The 17,413-nt window shown below is 47.1% G+C and overlaps 2 protein-coding genes across 2 annotated transcripts in view; both read left to right on the top strand.

Annotated features, from left to right (window-relative positions):
- The window catches only part of Vwf (von Willebrand factor), a 137,544-nt gene extending 133,675 nt beyond the window's left edge, over window positions 1–3,869 (top strand). Inside the window, exons 50-52 of the mRNA XM_042274144.2 lie at window positions 1,253–1,292; window positions 2,990–3,087; window positions 3,550–3,869. Of these exons, the coding sequence (XP_042130078.2) occupies window positions 1,253–1,292; window positions 2,990–3,087; window positions 3,550–3,738 (327 nt within the window). The 3' untranslated portion in view covers window positions 3,739–3,869. The remainder of the gene's footprint in view (window positions 1–1,252; window positions 1,293–2,989; window positions 3,088–3,549) is intronic.
- Window positions 3,870–8,621: 4,752 nt separating this feature from the next.
- Ano2 (anoctamin 2) overlaps window positions 8,622–17,413 on the top strand; it is a 343,664-nt gene continuing 334,872 nt past the window's right edge. The window contains exon 1 of the mRNA XM_016006375.2: window positions 8,622–8,698. Coding sequence (XP_015861861.1) covers window positions 8,677–8,698 — 22 coding nt within the window. The 5' untranslated portion in view covers window positions 8,622–8,676. The remainder of the gene's footprint in view (window positions 8,699–17,413) is intronic.

Raw genomic sequence — 17,413 nt, forward strand, 5'->3', positions numbered from 1 at the left:
TCTGTAAAGCCCGCCTCCGGCTCAGTTCCCTGCTGCTTCTCCCCTGAGCAGAGGCAGCCGCCTTCTTGTGTCTTTCCCAAGAAATCTCTTGTGTGAGGTTTGTTGTGCAGAGTGATATTTTGTGGTATTCCTTGGTTCTCAACTGCCAGGATACCTTCCCCTCAGAGCTGCAACACTTCCGTCAGGGAACCTTCCCCTCAGAGCTGTAACCCTTCTGTTGGGGAACCTTCCCCTCAGAGCTGCAACACTTCCATCGGGGAACCTTCCCCTCAGAGCTGTAACCCTTCCATCGGGGAACCTTCCTCTCAGAGCTGCAACACTTCCATCAGGGAACCTTCCTCTCAGAGCTGCAACACTTCCATTGGGGAACCTTCCCCTCAGAGCTGTAACACTTTCATCGGGGAACCTTCCCCTCAGAGCTGTAACACTTCCATCGGGGAACCTTCCCCTCAGAGCTGTAACACTTCCATCGGGGAACCTTCCTCTCAGAGCTGCAACACTTCCATTGGGAACCTTCCCCTCAGAGCTGCAACCCTTCCATCGGGGAACCTTCCCCTCAGAGCTGTAACACTTCCATCGGGGAACCTTCCCTTCAGATCTGTAACCCTTCCATCGGGGAACCTTCCCCTCAGAGCTGTAACACTTCCGTTGGGGAACCTTCCCCTCAGAGCTGTAACACTTCCGTTGGGGAACCTTCCCCTCAGAGCTGCAACACTTCCATCGGGGAACCTTCCCCTCAGAGCTGTAACACTTCCATCGGGGAACCTTCCCCTCAGAGCTGTAACCATTGGGGAACCTTCCCTTCAGATCTGTAACCCTTCCGTCAGGGAACCTTCCCCTCAGAGCTGTAATCCTTCCATCGGGGAACCTTCCTCTCAGAGCTGTAACCCTTCCATCGGGGAACCTTCCTCTCAGAGCTGTAACACTTCCGTTGGGGAACCTTCCCCTCAGAGCTGCAACACTTCCGTCGGGGAACCTTCCCCTCAGAGCTGTAACACTTCCGTTGGGGAACCTTCCCCTCAGAGCTGTAACACTTCCGTTGGCCCTTTTTCATGTTTTCCTGGGAATGAAGATCCTGACCACTGTGGTCAGGTGAAATGTTCAGTTGCCTCACAATTGTGATGGGAAAGCAGTTTACATCTGGATATTTTAGCTCAGAGCTCGGAGTTCAGAGCCAGGAATTCGTGTGACCTGAGAACTCATCCGTGTTGAATTATTTGTGCCTGATCGCGTACTTTTCTTTTTTCTGAAGGGGAAAATCATGAAAATCCCAGGCACCTGCTGTGACACATGTGAGTACATTATTAACAGCCTGCGCTTTGAGGTCCATTAGACCAAGGCCAGGCACTATTATTTGAAGTAAACTTTATTCCAGAAAAGTAGTTCTTGTTTATCAGTTGGTCATTAGGTTCATCCTTTCAACCAACTACCTTCCCTTCCTGATTATCATTAGCCCATACCCTGCTCAAATCTCCCATGAATTGCTTATGAAGATGTTACTTCCTATCCTCTTCCAGCTCCATCTCCAGCCTCATGTGCACCTTAGAACCTTTGATTGTCATATATCTATCATGAGGGAGCATCACAAGGCTAGTCCAAGTTCATGGCCTTATTTTCATCAACCTTGGTCCCCCTTGACCTTTTAGTTACACCGTACTAATGGCTCTGATTGGCAGAGACAATCAGAGGTGGGGTTTTGGAGATGTGCACCAGACACCATCTCCCCCATCCATTTTTGTGTTCGTGAGTACAAGTCACATTTTTTTTTTTTTTTAAAAAACTGAGACTAATATTTTTTCTTTTGGTTTAGTTTGTTTAGCTTCATTTTAGATGTGTGGGCTCATGCTTGGCTGAAGTTAGAGAAGGGTGGAAGCATGAATTCGCTCAACCATTTCTTCTTTTCTTGATGGTTTGTTATGAGAGCCCCGGTGAGTGCTATCACCAAACTGCAGACGGAGGAAACACACTCTGAGAGTGTTTGCAGATTTCCCACTGGATGGTTTAGGAATGTGAATTCAGGAAGCCATCAGGGAAGAAACACTCCCTCTAGATACTATTCTTGGGATTTGGTTCAGAGGCCACTATCTCCTAAACCAGCTATAAGGAGCCTTCGTTGGCCAACATGTTCAGAAGGCTGTAAGACCTTCTGGAAGGAAAAAAAGCTGGGCTTAAGGATTTAAATCTGCAACAAGAGAGTATTGCACATTGGCTCCAAAGTCACCCTCTTATGCAGTTGGAAGACTTTTCCTTTACCATAAAATTAGTCTGAAGTTGGGAGGCAGGCTAATGTGTCTCTAGGGGTTGGCCTAGATGGGGGAACTTTGCAGGATGGAGAGCTGTCATGACTGAGATCAGAGTAGTGAGCTGGCAGTGGAGCTTAGACTTCCCAGGGAGTCACGCAGAGCTTCAGTTGTGATATAGGTCACTGTATATAAGGAAGCTCATACTGGTGACATGCAAGTAACAACTCTCAAGGAGATGGTGGCCCAAAGGGTCCTAGGAGTCTCCTCAGCCTCTACAGAGGAACTGAATATATATGTGGCCATGACATTTGTATTTTTTTTAGCCAAAGACAGGGGTGGACTGATATGAATTCTATTTAATGGCTACTTCATTGTCTATTAGTTTCTGGGTATAGTTACAGCATGACAAGATGGCTTTGGCCATGATGTTTTTCTGAATTTCAAATTATATAAAAGCAAGCCTCATCTGTCTATATGACCAAAATACAGTCAACCCAGGCTCCTTCTGCAATTAGAATTGAACAGTTAAGTGAGTTATCCAGTAGTAATGCTATCTCTGAATCTGAGGAGCCAGGGGCAGCTGAGGTGAGCTTGAAAAACTTAATTCCTCTTCCCGCAACTGGCTTTGGTTAGTTGTTGATAGAAAGAGGACCATGTCCAACTTAGCTAAGGCACTGGATGTGGAAAGTGTTTTACAGGACCCCAGCTAGCCAGCCCTCCAATTCCACCTCTCACCTGTTCCATAGGTGAGGAGCCCGACTGCAAAGACATCATAGCCAAGCTAAAGTATGTCAAAGTGGGAGACTGTAAGTCCCAAGAGGAAGTGGACATTCATTACTGCCAGGTAAGGCTGTGTGACTTCAAGAAGACTTGGGTAGGAGAGGCTAAAGTTTACTTAGTTATCATCTAGAAGGATCTGGAAGTCACAAGAAAGAGATATAAGGAATCGTAGACATTGTCTTTAAAGTGAATGTTTCATTTAGGGAGTAGGATTGTTTGACCCAGAAGAAAGACCAAAACAAATCTGTAAAGAGACTGGGGAGTCGTTTGTAGAAGATGGGGGCCCAGGATCAGTCAGTGTGTGTAGAAATCACAGCTAGAGGGATTGGGTGTATGTAATAATTGGAGAAAGGAAGTTCACTGTTTCCTGAGATCTACCTTTACAAATTGCCTAGCTCTCCCAGGTGCCTCTGGGTGAGGCCGGGCCTGTGTTGCTTAGAAAGGCAGGAGGAGGGTTGATGCAGGCCGTCCCAGTCCTGCTACCGAGTTCAGAATTGTGATGCCTCGTCTCTCTGCTGTATTACAGGGCAAGTGTGCCAGCAAAGCCATCTACTCCATTGACATTGAGGATGTGCAGGAACAGTGCTCCTGCTGCGGGCCCTCGAGGACGGAGTCCATGCATGTGCCCTTGCTCTGCACCAATGGCTCTGTGGTGCACCACGAGGTCATCAACGCCTTGCAGTGCAGGTGTGCTCCCCGGAAGTGCAGCAAGTGAGGCCCTGCAGCTGCAGTGGACTCCCGCTGCTGCCTGGGCCATGGCCTGACCAGCCGGAGTCACTCTGTCCCTTGTGTGTCCTGCCCTTGTGCCCTCCTGGGCCTACAATAAAGGCCAAGCTCTCATCTTAACCAAGGCTGGTGGTGGACTGTGTCTGAGTCTGAGATGACATCTGTGGCCTAAGTCTGATGTCTGAGGGTGGCTTTGAGGAGAAAAGCACAGGGTTCTTCTGCAAGTACTCCTAGCCCAGTGCATGGGACTGAGGCCGCCTAATACCAGGATGTGGTGGCATTGCAGCATCCTCTGGGTGGGAAGGGACAGGGTGGAGATGCCTCTCCAGAAACTTAGCCTGGTGGCCTGAACCTATAAACATATGCTTTGGAGCACCCAGTTCTCAAATCTCTCAGGTTGCTTTTGCGAATGGCAGAGAGGTGGGCCCTGGAATTGGCCTCCTGCAGTCAGGGTGGATGACGTTGTGGAGAGGCATGGCAGATCCCCTATGTACCTTAGTGGCCCCTGCAGGAGGGAGGTACCTGGAGACTGGATGCCAGCGGGTGCAGAAGCCAGGTCCCATCATGGGCTCAATGACAGCAGATGGGCACCGGGCTCAGGGGCAGACCTGGGCTCTACCTATGGCCCTCACTCAAGTGTATGGTCTCCAACAATCCCAACATGGCTTCCGGACTAAGTTTCCTTATCTGTAAAATTAGCATGGTCATCTCATTTATACAGTAGTGAGGATCACTTATTTGTGCTAAGATAAAGCTTGAATTGTCCTAGGTGACGTCTAAGTGCTCTAGTGTAAGCGATGAGCATAAAAATGAGAAACCCACTCTCACAGGCAGGGACAAGTGACTCCAGCAACGTCATTGGTAGAGTGTTGGGGGATTTCCTGCATCTATATGGCTGACATGCTGAGTGCTCCGAGCTTTAGGCTAGCTGCCAGGCCCTACCTGCTCCAAACATCCTTAGTGGAAGGGTAGCGTCAACAACAAACAGCATCTAGTTCTGAAATCCCTAGGGGGTACTGTCACCCCCAGGTACAGGTGGTCTTTCTTTGAAATGTGTGGGAAAAACATGCATGTCCCTGCTGGCAGAACGGGAGGGACTCCAGCTGGAAGGGAGAAAAAAGGAATGTCCTGGTTGCGTTCTGGGAGTCTGATGGGTACCGATGCTCATTCCAAGACTTTCACATAGGGGAGATTTATCTCATGAGAGTCCTGGACAATGGAGTCAGAAAGGGTTGAGGCGTCTAGTCTGCCATCTCTCTCTAACCCCTGCACAGGCGATGAAGACAGCGCAGAAAAGTTAAATGGCTTGCGAAGGTTACATAGTCTCTGGATGGCAGGTCCAGGTTCAAACCCCAAGTGCCTTGACATCTAGACAGGAACTCCCAGGCCACTCAGCCAGAGCACCACGGTCCCTGCTGCTCGTAGAGGCTTTCATCACTCTCATGGGGATCAGCGGCTGCTACATCCCTAGGTTTCTAGCACCTGCCACTGCCTAGGACAAAGCGCACAGGAAACTCTGTCACAGGGCACACGCCATGACGATGAGCAGGTTTGGTGGAGCTGAGTAGGGTAGACACAGGGAAGAATAGATGAATGCTTCCTATGGCTGCTTAATAATTCAAAGGTTGTCATTTCTCCACATCCCCGTCCTCCCCAACTTTGAGTCACCTGTAAGGTCAGTTTCTGGAGGAAACCAGATCCAGGGACAGGATTAACTGTCACTCTTCTGACTGATCACTTAACACTGCCTGTGGACAAGGACAGCCGGCCAGTTTTCTTGTGACCCGACCTTGGTGGTTGAATGATGAATGCTTGGTGCTAGTCCATAGAGAAAATCCAAGTCAAGAAAGCCGTGTTTCAATTGAGAACATAGGACGAGGAACAGGTGGGCTGTCCCAGGTTGCTTTCTTCTAATGTAATTAAATGCCTCCCCTAAGCAACTTGGGGAGGAAAGGGTTTGTAGTTCAGCATATAGCTCACAGCCATCATGAAGGGAGGCAGGGCAAAAACTCAAGTTGGGGACCTGGAGGCAGGAGCCGATGCAGAGGCCATGGAGGGGAGCTGCTCACTGGCTTGCTCATCATGGCTTGCTCATCAGGGCTTGCTCATCATGGCTTGCTCAGCCTCCTTTCTTATAGAACCCAGGACCACCTGCCCAAGATTGGCACTGCCCACAGTGGGCTGGGCCCTCCCTCATCCTTATTAAGAAAATGCTCTGAAGATTTTTCTTTTTACATATTTTTTTTATTGGTTCTTTGTGAAATTCACATCATGCACCCCAGTCCTACTCATTTCCAAGTCCTTCCGTATCTGCCTTCCACCTTTTGTAACCTACCCCCCAAAAGAAAAAAAAATTAAAAAAAAAACTTGCTAACCCTTCTGGGCAACAACTTGCTCCTCTGACAACCACAGCCTGCTCTCATACCCATCATAGCTGTCACATCTCCAGTTCTGCTGCACAGGTACCATTTCTCTCCTCCATCTTTCCAGCCTCTCCATCACATATTTGTTTGTCATAATGGCATTGGGAGCCATGGTGTGTCACACAGTCTACCCTTTTGCCCAAACGGCTTTACTTGCAAAAGTTCATCGCAATGAGTCATTGGTCTGGTCCAATGGTTCGGCTATACCGTCAATACTGGACCTTCACTGAGACTCCTTTAGGAGATCCTGCTGTTGTCCTGAGTCATGGAGATCCTGTGGCTATGGTTCTGAAGGACCAGTCCCTCCATGTGCTCCAGCAGGTCATAGATGGGGTAGATGTTGGGGTGGGCCAACTCAAAAGCCCTGGATCTGGACCTGGGTGGTAGCTGAGTTGGTCAGCCCTCCAACTCTCCTGTGCCCATGCCACTGGAGTCAGCTCTCTCATGCTGCCCAGGTAATGGGTGGGGCCAGTTCTCTCTCACCCACACCTCCAAAGATTCTCTTAAAGGCAATGTCATGGAGACAATCCCTCAGTTAAGGTTCCCTCTTCCCAGATGACTCTAGCTTGTGTCAAGTAGACAAATCCTAACCAGTGCATGAGTGTAATGCACATGTGTGTCTATGTGCACATCTGTGTTCCTGTACCTACAGGTTTCCAAAGGGAGAGTCTGCCCTTCATGGTAGGAACCCTTTAGCTGTGGTCACTCTTAGATCAAATGAGATAGAATCCTTTCTTAGTGAGCTTCAGCTGTCAGCTTGACAGAGCCTAGAGTCATCTGAGGGACCCTCAAGTGAGGGATTGCCCTGGTTAGACTGGCTAGTGGATATGTCTGCTAGGAATTGTCTGGATTGATGATTGCTGTCAGAAGGCCCAGCCCACTGTGGGAAATACCAGCCCTAGCAGGTGGGACTTTGCAGAACTGGAGTGAACTGGAGAGAGCCAGTAAGCAACATTTCTCCATGATTCCCATGTCCAGGTTCCCGCCTTCAGTTCCGCCCTGACTCTCCTCAATGGCGGACTATGACCTGGAAGTTTATGCCCCATTAACCCTTTCCTCCCCTAACTGCTTTTGAGTGTTTAATCACAGCAATAGAAGAGTAACCAGGATGGTCCCCAAACAGGTTTTAGAGGAATGCCATGGAAGAACTCCTTGGGGAGGATAGCTAAAAGATGGATAAGGAGCAATGGTAGGTGGGTCCCCTTTATTCATTTAGGGATGGAAATGAGCATCCCTGGAAGCAGGAAGAGGGCACTGTGAAGGTAGGAGATCGTGAAGGGAAAGAAGAGGGTGAGAGAAGTTGAACTGTGGAGGGTTCTGAGCAGGGACATTGAGCAGGCTGCCTGCTTTGGGACATGGGACATGCAGGCTCTAGCCTCTTCATGTGTGAGAGGATGTATGGAAGTCATCATAGAATGAAGATTGGGAGTGAAGTATGAACCCAGGGGATAACGCGAAGCACTTGAGGGACTCCTGAAGAAGCCAGAGTTTTAGATAAATATTATTACCGGAAGTTTATAGAATGAAGCCTCGAGGTTGGACCCTGATGCCTTCTGTCCTCTGTGTTTTGCCACTGTCTTCTGTAGAAGAGGGTACAGATGTCTCTGAGAGTCAGTGATCACAGCACATTATAGTGTACGTGATGGTGACAATGCTTTTCTGTGGGGGGGGGTCCGTGGTATTGAGGAGCACAGGTTGCTTGTGGCGTCTTGGAATGCAGCTCACATCACTGAGAATGGCCCTTTGGAGGCCTCTTCACCCCTCTGTCCATGGTCAGGTCCCTAAACCACTCTAGGGAAATTACATTACCCTTGTCCCACAGCTTAACTTTTGCCCCCCTTAATTGTCCTAGAGTCTCCTAGGGAAACTGAGTAAATCCACGCCCTCTCCTCTCTGCCCTGCGTTCCTGTGTGCCTGCACCTGTCCTCTATCCCAGGCCTGCGGCTGGCTTTTTCTTGCTTTACTCCAGACAGCTGGTGATGGGGTAGAGTATGTGAAGGGGCCCCATTGTGCTGTTTAAGTCCATACTACTACTGCTCAGGGCTGTAGCCTGGAGAGTGGTGACCCTTGGGGCCACAGGAAGGAGGCTTCGCTGGCAGGACTGGAAACTAATCAGCCAGACGGTTCATGAGATAATCCGGCTGAATTATCACAGGCGAGCCAGCCGGCCGTGTGGCGCTTGCTCAGGCTCCGGGTGGAGGAGCGCGCCAGCAGCATTTACTCCCTGGCCCGCAGCCCATGACTCCAGCGTGTCACCGGGCTGCACCTGAGCTTGGGATCCTTTCTGGATGTTAGGCTAGCTCTCAGCGCAGGAGGAGCGCGGGGACTGTCAAGGGAGAGGGATGGATTGGAGGAGGTGGCAGCCGCAGGGGAGGGGCAGGCGCGTCCAGACTGAGCTGAGCCACGATGGAATTAACTCCGCAGCAGCCGCATAAGCCTGTCTAGAGGCTAGTGCATACAGCCAAGGGCCACCAGTTGGGGCTTGGCGTTCTGGAGCCAGCACTATGGCAGCCCCTGGGCTACGAGGTAAGTTTCCCCTGCCCAGGACCCTGGTTCTCAGCAGCTCACAAAGTTGAGGGAAGATGTGGAGGAGAAGGCATTCTAACACCTGTCCTTTGGGATGAGTGACTTCAGGTGACTCTGGAAAGGGTGGTGTGACAAGCTGACCCCTTTTCCTCTGTGGAGGGGAAGGTGAGGGTGCCCAGGTAATTCCCCAGACTTTTTATGTTTCTTTACACATTTTATCAAGGACCAGTGTCCCCTCTCAGGGTCTGGTCACCAGTTCCACCTGTCATTTGCCTCTCTTTGCTACAGTCTCTGTACGTGGTCCAGTCTGGGGGTAAGTAATCCAGGAGCCAGGTTGACACGACAGTCTGCTGAGGACACAGCCTCCCAAAGTGGCCTTCTGGTTTCAGAAAGCCTCTTCTCCCAAACCATCCTTAGGAAGGGCCCTGGCATGAGTCATTTTACCTGGCTGCAGGCAGGCACAGGAATGTATGACATTCCCACAGGTGTTTCTTAGAAGAGAAGCTGACTGAGGTGGAGTTCCCGGGACAAGGCTATTATTTGACTGCACCCCCTCCAAATCTGAATCAACAGACAGATGTGGTTGGGAGCTTGTCTTTGCCTGGAATGGGATCTGCGGGGTTGGTGCTGGAGTGGGAGGCGCCTATGGCTTTGGCAGGAGCAGGGAGAAGGGACTGGAAGGCAAGTGTTAGTCACTTTGTGAACAGGTATTCCCAGGGACTCTGTGGGCCCTGGCCCAGGGCAGGAGGTCCCACTGAGCAAGGTCAGATCTCAGCCCAAAGGCCAGTGGGACAAGAAGATCTTTGGAAGGGTGTGTGTGTGTGTGTGTGTGTGTGTGTGTGTGTGTGTGTGTGTTACTGTTAGGATGGAGAAAACAGCTTTTTAAGATAACAGTGACACTCTTTGATCCCTTTACCTGTCTGAATTTTGCAACCTGACACCAAATCTCAAGGAAGCTTGCTGTCACCCTGCTCCAGCAGCAGGACCTCCAGGGCCTGTGTGATTCTGTTACTGTTTTGCCATGCTGCTGTGCTGGGATCTGACGCCTTGGGAAGGTTCTGTCTAGCAGCCCCTCTGTCCTCTGACATGCCTCTATGTGTCCTAGCACTCTTGTGCTAGCCACCGATTGAAGAGGTTTCTGAGGGTTGGGGATGGGCTCCAGACATTAACCCAGGTTCAGCTTTAATTTCTATGTGCACTTTCTCTTTGTCTGCCGTTGTGGGATAGAAGTAGAAGGAAGGAGGCATTTGGGCCCCAAGGAAGCATCTCTATTCTTATTTTCTGAGGATCTGATTATTGTTTTTTTTTTTTTTTGTCCTTCTATTCAGTGGCTCCTTTCTGCTGGATGAATTAAGCCTATCCCAGTCTGTGCATGGTGTTTCTAGAACACATGGAGAATGGAGACCATGCATCTGACAGCTAGAGACTGGGGTTGGTGGGGAGGGGGGATACAGAGTAGCACCAATCTCTGTCAATTTCTATTTGTGGCCAGGAGGTTAAGGAAGGGGGTGAGCTTGAACAGACAGTGCATAAAAAAGAAGCCACAGAGATACCTAGAGAATGGTTTAAAGCAAAGGAAATATAGGTCCCATGTCATGAAAGTGATAGGGCGGCCAGTGGCTGGAACAGCGTGATCAGTAGGCGAGTGGTAAGAAGTGAGTTTGACTCTGTGTCCTACAGCTCAGGCCAAATGCTCCTGGGATCCAGAGGAAAAGCAAGACTGATCTTTATCAAGTATCTCCATGTACCTGACATAGCAGATGATTGGCACAGTAACTCTGGGAGTCACTACTCAGCTTACTTCAGGGAAGGCAAACCTGATGTTCAGAGAAGCTAAGGGCCCTGGCTGTGATCACATGCTCACCAACCTCTGTCGTTGAAGGATGAAGCCACAATTAAAACTTGGATCTGATCTTGGACCGCATATTTCCCTACCAACTCACCTTATTGCTTTTGTTCTATTTGAAAGAAGTCGTTAGGAGGAAGTGTGGATACTAGTAATTGAGAATAGGAAATGTGGACAAAACTGGGGCTGCTAAAGGAGGCATTGATTTTGCAAGGGGCTTAGTTAAATGTTGTGGTCATACTACTGGGGAGGCTGTGCGCCCCGACACCACTTCCAACCTGGAATCATCGTGGATAGTTTATTTAAAGGGCTCAAGCCCAAGCAGGATAGGGGTATGCACTTAGCTAGACTAAGAATAGCTACTGTCATTGAGAAAAATTTATGAACTTTCTGACAGGTCAGAAAAGGAAGTAAGTCACATGGCTCTCACTGTCTATAAAAGGAGACTAGCTCACCATCATTAAATTTTAAAACAAATGTTATAAGCTGGGTGTGATGGCACATGCCAGTAATCCTAGCACTCAGGAGGCTGAGGCAAGGGAACCATGAATTCCAGGCCAATGTAGAGAGCATAGCAAGAGGCTTCCTCAAAACAATTCTTAGCAATACTTATGTAAGATGTTGTCCAGCATAAAGAGCTGTAGTTTTAGTAATAGATTTTATTTTAATTTTCAGTGCTGGGAACCAAACCCAGGGCCTTGCACCTGCTAAGCTCCATTTGCTGAGCCAAATCCCTAACACCCATTAGTAGGTTTTAAAGAGTATTATTTATCCATGGATATTTATTGTGTGGCTTCTGATCATTTAAAATAGATGTTTCTGTTTTAGTCTCATGTGGGCCAGTCTTCTCTGTTACTTATAAATTTTATTTTATTTATGTGTGTGGATGTTTTATCTGCATGTATGTCTGTGCACCATGTGCATGCCTGGAGTCTGGAGGCCGGGGGTTGTCAGATCCTCTTGAACTGGAGTTACAGATGGTCATGTGAGTACTGGGAATTGAACCTAGGTCCTCTGGAAGAGCAGCCAGTGCTCTTAACTGCTGAACCATCTCTCCAGCTCCTCTCTGTTACATTTTTTAAGATGGCTGACTGCAAGCCACTGGGTTTATATGATAATGGATTAATTGGCTAAATCTCCCATGGGAGAGGAAGTACAACGTATAGGAAACCATTTAATATGCCATGTAGACCAGTGGCTCTCACTCAGTGTCTTTTGTGATACCTCTCTCAGGCTCGGTTTATTTGTTTGCTTATTGGTTTGTTCCCTTGTTTGAGATAGTGTCTCGCTGTAGAAGCTCTGTGTAGCCCAGGCTGGCATCAAACTTCCATGGTCTTACATCAGCCCCACCAGTGCAGGGATTACAAGCCCGTGACACCACACCCAGAGTGTGCCACCACACCTAGCAGATTGTTCTCATCCGGGTTTCCACCTGTTGACCTCTCCTCTCAGCCGCAGACCATCCTTAGTGCCTCCTGGGGTGTCATTCTCCCAGTGACAGCCTCTTGCAGCTTGTGCCTTGCAGGAATACGCCTTCCTTTCATCCTCTGTTTTGAAGGCTGTTTCTCTTGGTTGTACAATACAGGTGGGCTTTTCTCTGTTCAGACTCTTCCCTGAGTGATCTCCAGCATTTGGAGGAGAAGCTGGCCTTAGTTCCTAGTTTAGTTTTTAACCGGGTGGAGTCTCTTCTAGCCTGGTGGATTATATAAGCTTTTGTTCCCACTTTTCTAGTCATTTGACTGTGATGCACGTAGTTGTGGTCTTCTTTGGACTTTTTTGAGAAGTTGAGTTTGCTGGAATTCTGAGAGCTAGAAGTTACTGTATTTTGTCCACACGCTGGTGACTCAGTCAGTCGTTCTGCAGCATTTTTTGTGTCCCCTTTTGTTTCTCTCCTCCTTCTGGAACTCTAACCACACGTGTGCTGGCCTGTGTGATGCTGTCCCTGAGGCTTGGCAAACACTTTCCCGCCTGAGTCCTCTGCTCTCCAGATTACCTTCACTGATCTGTTTTTTTTTTTTTTAACTTTGCTGAACATTTTTCTATATTCCTCAGTTAAGCTCATCTTGTATATTATTCTTGTTAGTCATTGTAATTTTCAGTTCTAGGAATTCTATTTGAAAAAAAAAACAGCTGTATTCATATATAATTTCCATACCATAAAACCTATCTATCCAATGGGTTTGTTTTAATATATTCATAGAGTTGCATAATCCACTCCCAAATCTAATTTAGAATGTTTTATCATTTTAAAGGGGACTTCATGCTCTGTGACAATCACACACCTTTCCCCTCTTCCCTCTGTTCCCTGGAAAGCAGCAATCTAATTCTATGCTATAGATTTACTTATCCTGGATATTTACCATAAATGGAACTTTATGCTCTATGGCATTTGGTGTCTGGATTCTTTCACTTAGCGCAATGCTTTTAAGGTGCAGCTATCTCCTGGCATGGGTCAATACTCAGTTCTTTCTTATGGCTCAACAATATCCCCTTGTAAGCATGTAATACATTTTGTTACTCCATTTGTCAGCTGATGGACATTTGGGTTTCTACTTCCTGAATACTGTGAGTGATGCTTCTTTCACCTATCAAGCACAAAGTTAGTTTTTCCTCCTTTGGAGTATATACTTGGGAGAAGAATCACCAGGTCACATGACAATTCTGCTTTACTTTTTTCAAAGAATCTCAAAGCATTTTCCAAAGTTGCTGTGCTATGGTATGTTCTTGCTAGCAATTTATAGTGGTGCCAGTTTCTGTGCCAACTCAGAAATATTTGTCACTATTCACATTTTGTAGTATAGTCATTCTCAAAGGTAGTGTACCACATGGTTTTACATGAATCCCGGAGCCAGAGAAGCCTGTCACTAGAGATGAAGGAAAAGCCATCACACCTGGCAAACCATGAGCATGTTTGACTCCAGGACTAGAGAAGTGGTGTGTGCCACAACAGACATTAGGCCCTTTTACCTGCATGGCTTCAGTTTTGCCCCTTAACTTATGGAACATACATCAGAGACTTGGTCATAGTGCTAGGAATAGATTCTATACACCAAAGAAATCCAGATGCTAGATGTCACAAAACATAGGTAAAATTTGTGCCCGAATGACTTGGTATACTTGCTATATGATCTGGATGCATGGCCACCTGCCGTTGTAAAGAGGGAAGCAAGCACCTTCCTCTCTATTGGCAGCATAGATGCATGATGTTCCATGTGGGTCTCAAGAAGCAACAGAACCAGCTGACCAGCTGCTGGCTCACAGCCCACTGTTTGCATTAGTCAGTTTCCTGTTACTATAACAAAAGAGCAGAGAGAATCAAATTATAAAGAGGAAAAACTTATTTTGGTTCACAGTTTCAGAGGCTCTGTTCATGATCAGTTGGCCAAATTGCATTGGGCCTGTGTTGAGGCAACCCATTGCAGACATGGGAGAGTGAAGACACTTAGCTCATGGCTGGGAAGCAAAGAGGGAAGAGGAGGGGGCTGAGGTCCTACAATCCCCTTCAAGGACACGCCCCCAGTGTCTTAAAGACCTCTTACTAGGCCCTATTTTTGTCACCCTGAGGACAAGCCTGTGACGCATTACCATTCTTGATCCAAAAATTACAACCATTCATGAACTTTTTAATAAGAACTTACTATATACCCTACTTTGTCCTGAGTGCTGAAATCTGAACATCTCATACCTTACCTTGGGAGACAAATGTGTAAATCTGTAATTTGAATATAGTACCCTAAGTGGGACCATGCCACACCAAACTTGCCCTTTCTTGTAGGTCCCTGTTATAAGAGTGCCGCTGCTTATCTGAGTCCATGTTCCATGTTCCCTTCTTCCTGAACATGGGGCTAGGCTGCATTTCCCAGTCTCCCTTGCAGTTAGATGTGGTCACAAGACTGAGCTCTAGGCAGCAGACCATGAAGGGTGATGCTCACTACTTCTGGGTCTGGCCCATAGACCCCTTCCTGGCCAGCTCCTCCACGCTCCTTCCCTTCAGCAACTCGTCATGTGGAAATCAGCTGGCCTCCCTCATCCAGGCTCCCTGGAAAATTCCCTGGAAAAGAGTCACCCACCACCCTTGTTACCAACCCTGGGCTGTTACCCTTGCAAGAAGTGAACATTGTTATACTTTCCACATTGCTTTATTTTTAGTGTGTTTGCTATGTATCAGTTAGCTGAGGAGACTATATATCTTACATGGATAGTTTTGCCATCAATGTGGATAGTTCCCTGATGTACTACTCATCTCAAATGCCTATATTTCAGTCTTGTCCAATAATACCATCCCCAAATTCTCCCAGCATGATAAATTTAACAACCTTTTTACACTTTTACACAGTATAAACAGGGAGAGCCCCTCAAAGACGGGGCTGGGGGGTAGATATTGGGCACCTGGCACATAGTAGACACACTGTGAATGGGTGGATAAAATGCTGGAAATTTGAGAAAATGAGCTCAGTGGGGGAAGTGCTTGATTTACAAGCCTGATGACTGAGTTTAGATTCCTAGAATTTACATGAAAAACTACTGGACATGGTTATGTAAGTGTCTGTGATCCCAGTGTGCCATGATGGGAAGATGAAAAGAGAATCCTTGGATGCTTGCAGATTGGCTACCTTGGTGTGCAGCCATGAACAATAATGGAGACTATGTCTCAAACAAAGTAGAAGGTGAGATGGACACCCAAGGATGTCCTCTGACCTCCACAGTACCCCCATGGCATGCATGCACCCATTCTGTTCTCTCTCCCTCTCTTCCCCTATCTGTCTCTCACTCTCATTTTTACTTTTGTTCTTTCTCTCTCACACATATTCTGCATACAAAAACCAAATAATGCCTTGCCATCAAGTAGTGAAAAGACAACCCATACAATGGAATAAATATTTGCAAGTCATGGACCAGATAGGGAGCTTGTTTCCAGAATATGTAAATATTTCTTACAATTACACAACAAAAAGACAGTCATCCAAAATTTTAAGTGAGCAAAGAATCTGTATGTCTCCAAAGAAGATACATGAGTGACCAACATTCTGTGAAGAAATGGCCAGTATCATTGGTCATCAGTGAAATACAAATCCATCCCAAATTTAATGTACAGGCCACGATCTCTAGTTCTGACTATTCATCTTCAGTATGTTAGGGGAAGTTGTAGATACATTCAGGAGAAAGAGGTGGTCAGATATGGGAGATGTTTGTGGGTGGTGGAGGGGCATGAGGAACATTGAGGGAACTCACCAAAGAGATGAGGTCAACCAAAATGGCGTGTGTGTGTGTGTGTGTGTGTGTGTGTGTGTGTGTGTGTGTGTGTATGGCAGGATGGGGGAAGTGACATTTGCTCATTCTTCATGATGCATCATCATGTTCTTTCATGTCAAACAGAGTCAGTGAACTTGTTGCAAAACAGACCTAATTAATAAGCTAATAGAACAGTTTTGACCAATTATGTTGTAGATAGGCTCTTTCAAAACAGGCTTAATTAATGAGCTAGTAGAACAGTTTTGACCAATTATTTTGTAGACAGGCTGTTTCCTCACAGTAGACAAAGGAGGGCATGTACACTTTAATTTGATCAGTCATGCTCCAAACCACAGTGTAGGATGGGCTACCAATGAGTAAGTTCATTTGGGCCACCTGTCTGGGTTCTAAATTGTGATTTTGTCATTGAGTATATGACACAAATAGCATATTCTTCATAGGATTATCAAAGGTTAATTGAGTTGATACAAACAAGATGCCTGACCCTGCCAGGGAGATCAGGTTTGGAATGGGTTTGGCTAATGAGGAATTGCTACAGTTTGGATCTTCTGTGTCCCTCAAAGACCCATGTGTTGAAGGTTTGGCCCTCCACTTGCCATCTTACGTGGATATGGGGCAACTTCAGAAGTTTCAGAAGGTTCCAGAAGGCTGTGGCTAATGGGATGCGGTTAGGTATTTGGGGCCATGTGTTTGAAAGGGATATCAGAACCCCAGTGTCTCCACTTTTATGGCTTCCAGGCAGGCTCCTATGAGGCAGACATAGCTTCCATCACCAAAAACTTGTACCATCCCGGGTTATCTTCCTATAGGTCCCAAAGCAGCAGAGACAACTTCCCATGGGCTGAAACCTCCATGATCCCAAAGAAACTCTTCCTCTTCCTCAGTTGACGTAACTCAGGTATCTGTTCCAGCAGATATCTGGAAATTTAACAGCCTATCAGTGTTTATGTCTGATGGAGGCATTAGGAAAGAGAATGCTCAGTTGCTTGCTAAGTCCCAAGACAATGAAGATTTTATAGTAACACTGTGACCCATGCAACAAAAGGTCCCTCCATTCATGAAGGTCATTTGTAGCAGTAAGGCCCTGAGGAGCCCTCTGTCTATCCATGCCCATCTCCCATCCATTCTTCCACAGACACCCCATTTATCCTCACTAGAGCCAGTGTGGTCTTTAGAATGTAATTCTAATTATGTTAGGTTACTCCTCTGCTTAAAATCATATTGCATTCATATAAATTATGACCTTGAATATTAACAGTGGGGTCTGGCAATGGTTATGGAGCTGGAGAGAGATGTTCAGAATCAAAGAAAGACAATACCAAAGACCAAAGAAGAGGAAAAGCATGTCATCCCATGGGAGCTGCAGGAATGACACACACACACACACACACACACACACACACACACACACACACACACACAGAGAGAGAGAGAGAGAGAGAGAGAGAGAGAGAGAGAGAGAGAGAGAGAGAATGCAAGCATACACATGAGCATGACCAAGCAGGAGAAAGTATTAGGAAAGCTGAAAAGAACATAAAAGATGATAAAGGCCTTCCAGGACATGATAAAATGTTTACTTTAATATCTCAAAGGGTCCTTTCTGTGCTTCAGACTTC

The sequence above is a fragment of the Peromyscus maniculatus genome, chromosome 3, assembly GCF_049852395.1.
Source record: "Peromyscus maniculatus bairdii isolate BWxNUB_F1_BW_parent chromosome 3, HU_Pman_BW_mat_3.1, whole genome shotgun sequence".
Taxonomy (NCBI): domain Eukaryota; kingdom Metazoa; phylum Chordata; class Mammalia; order Rodentia; family Cricetidae; genus Peromyscus; species Peromyscus maniculatus.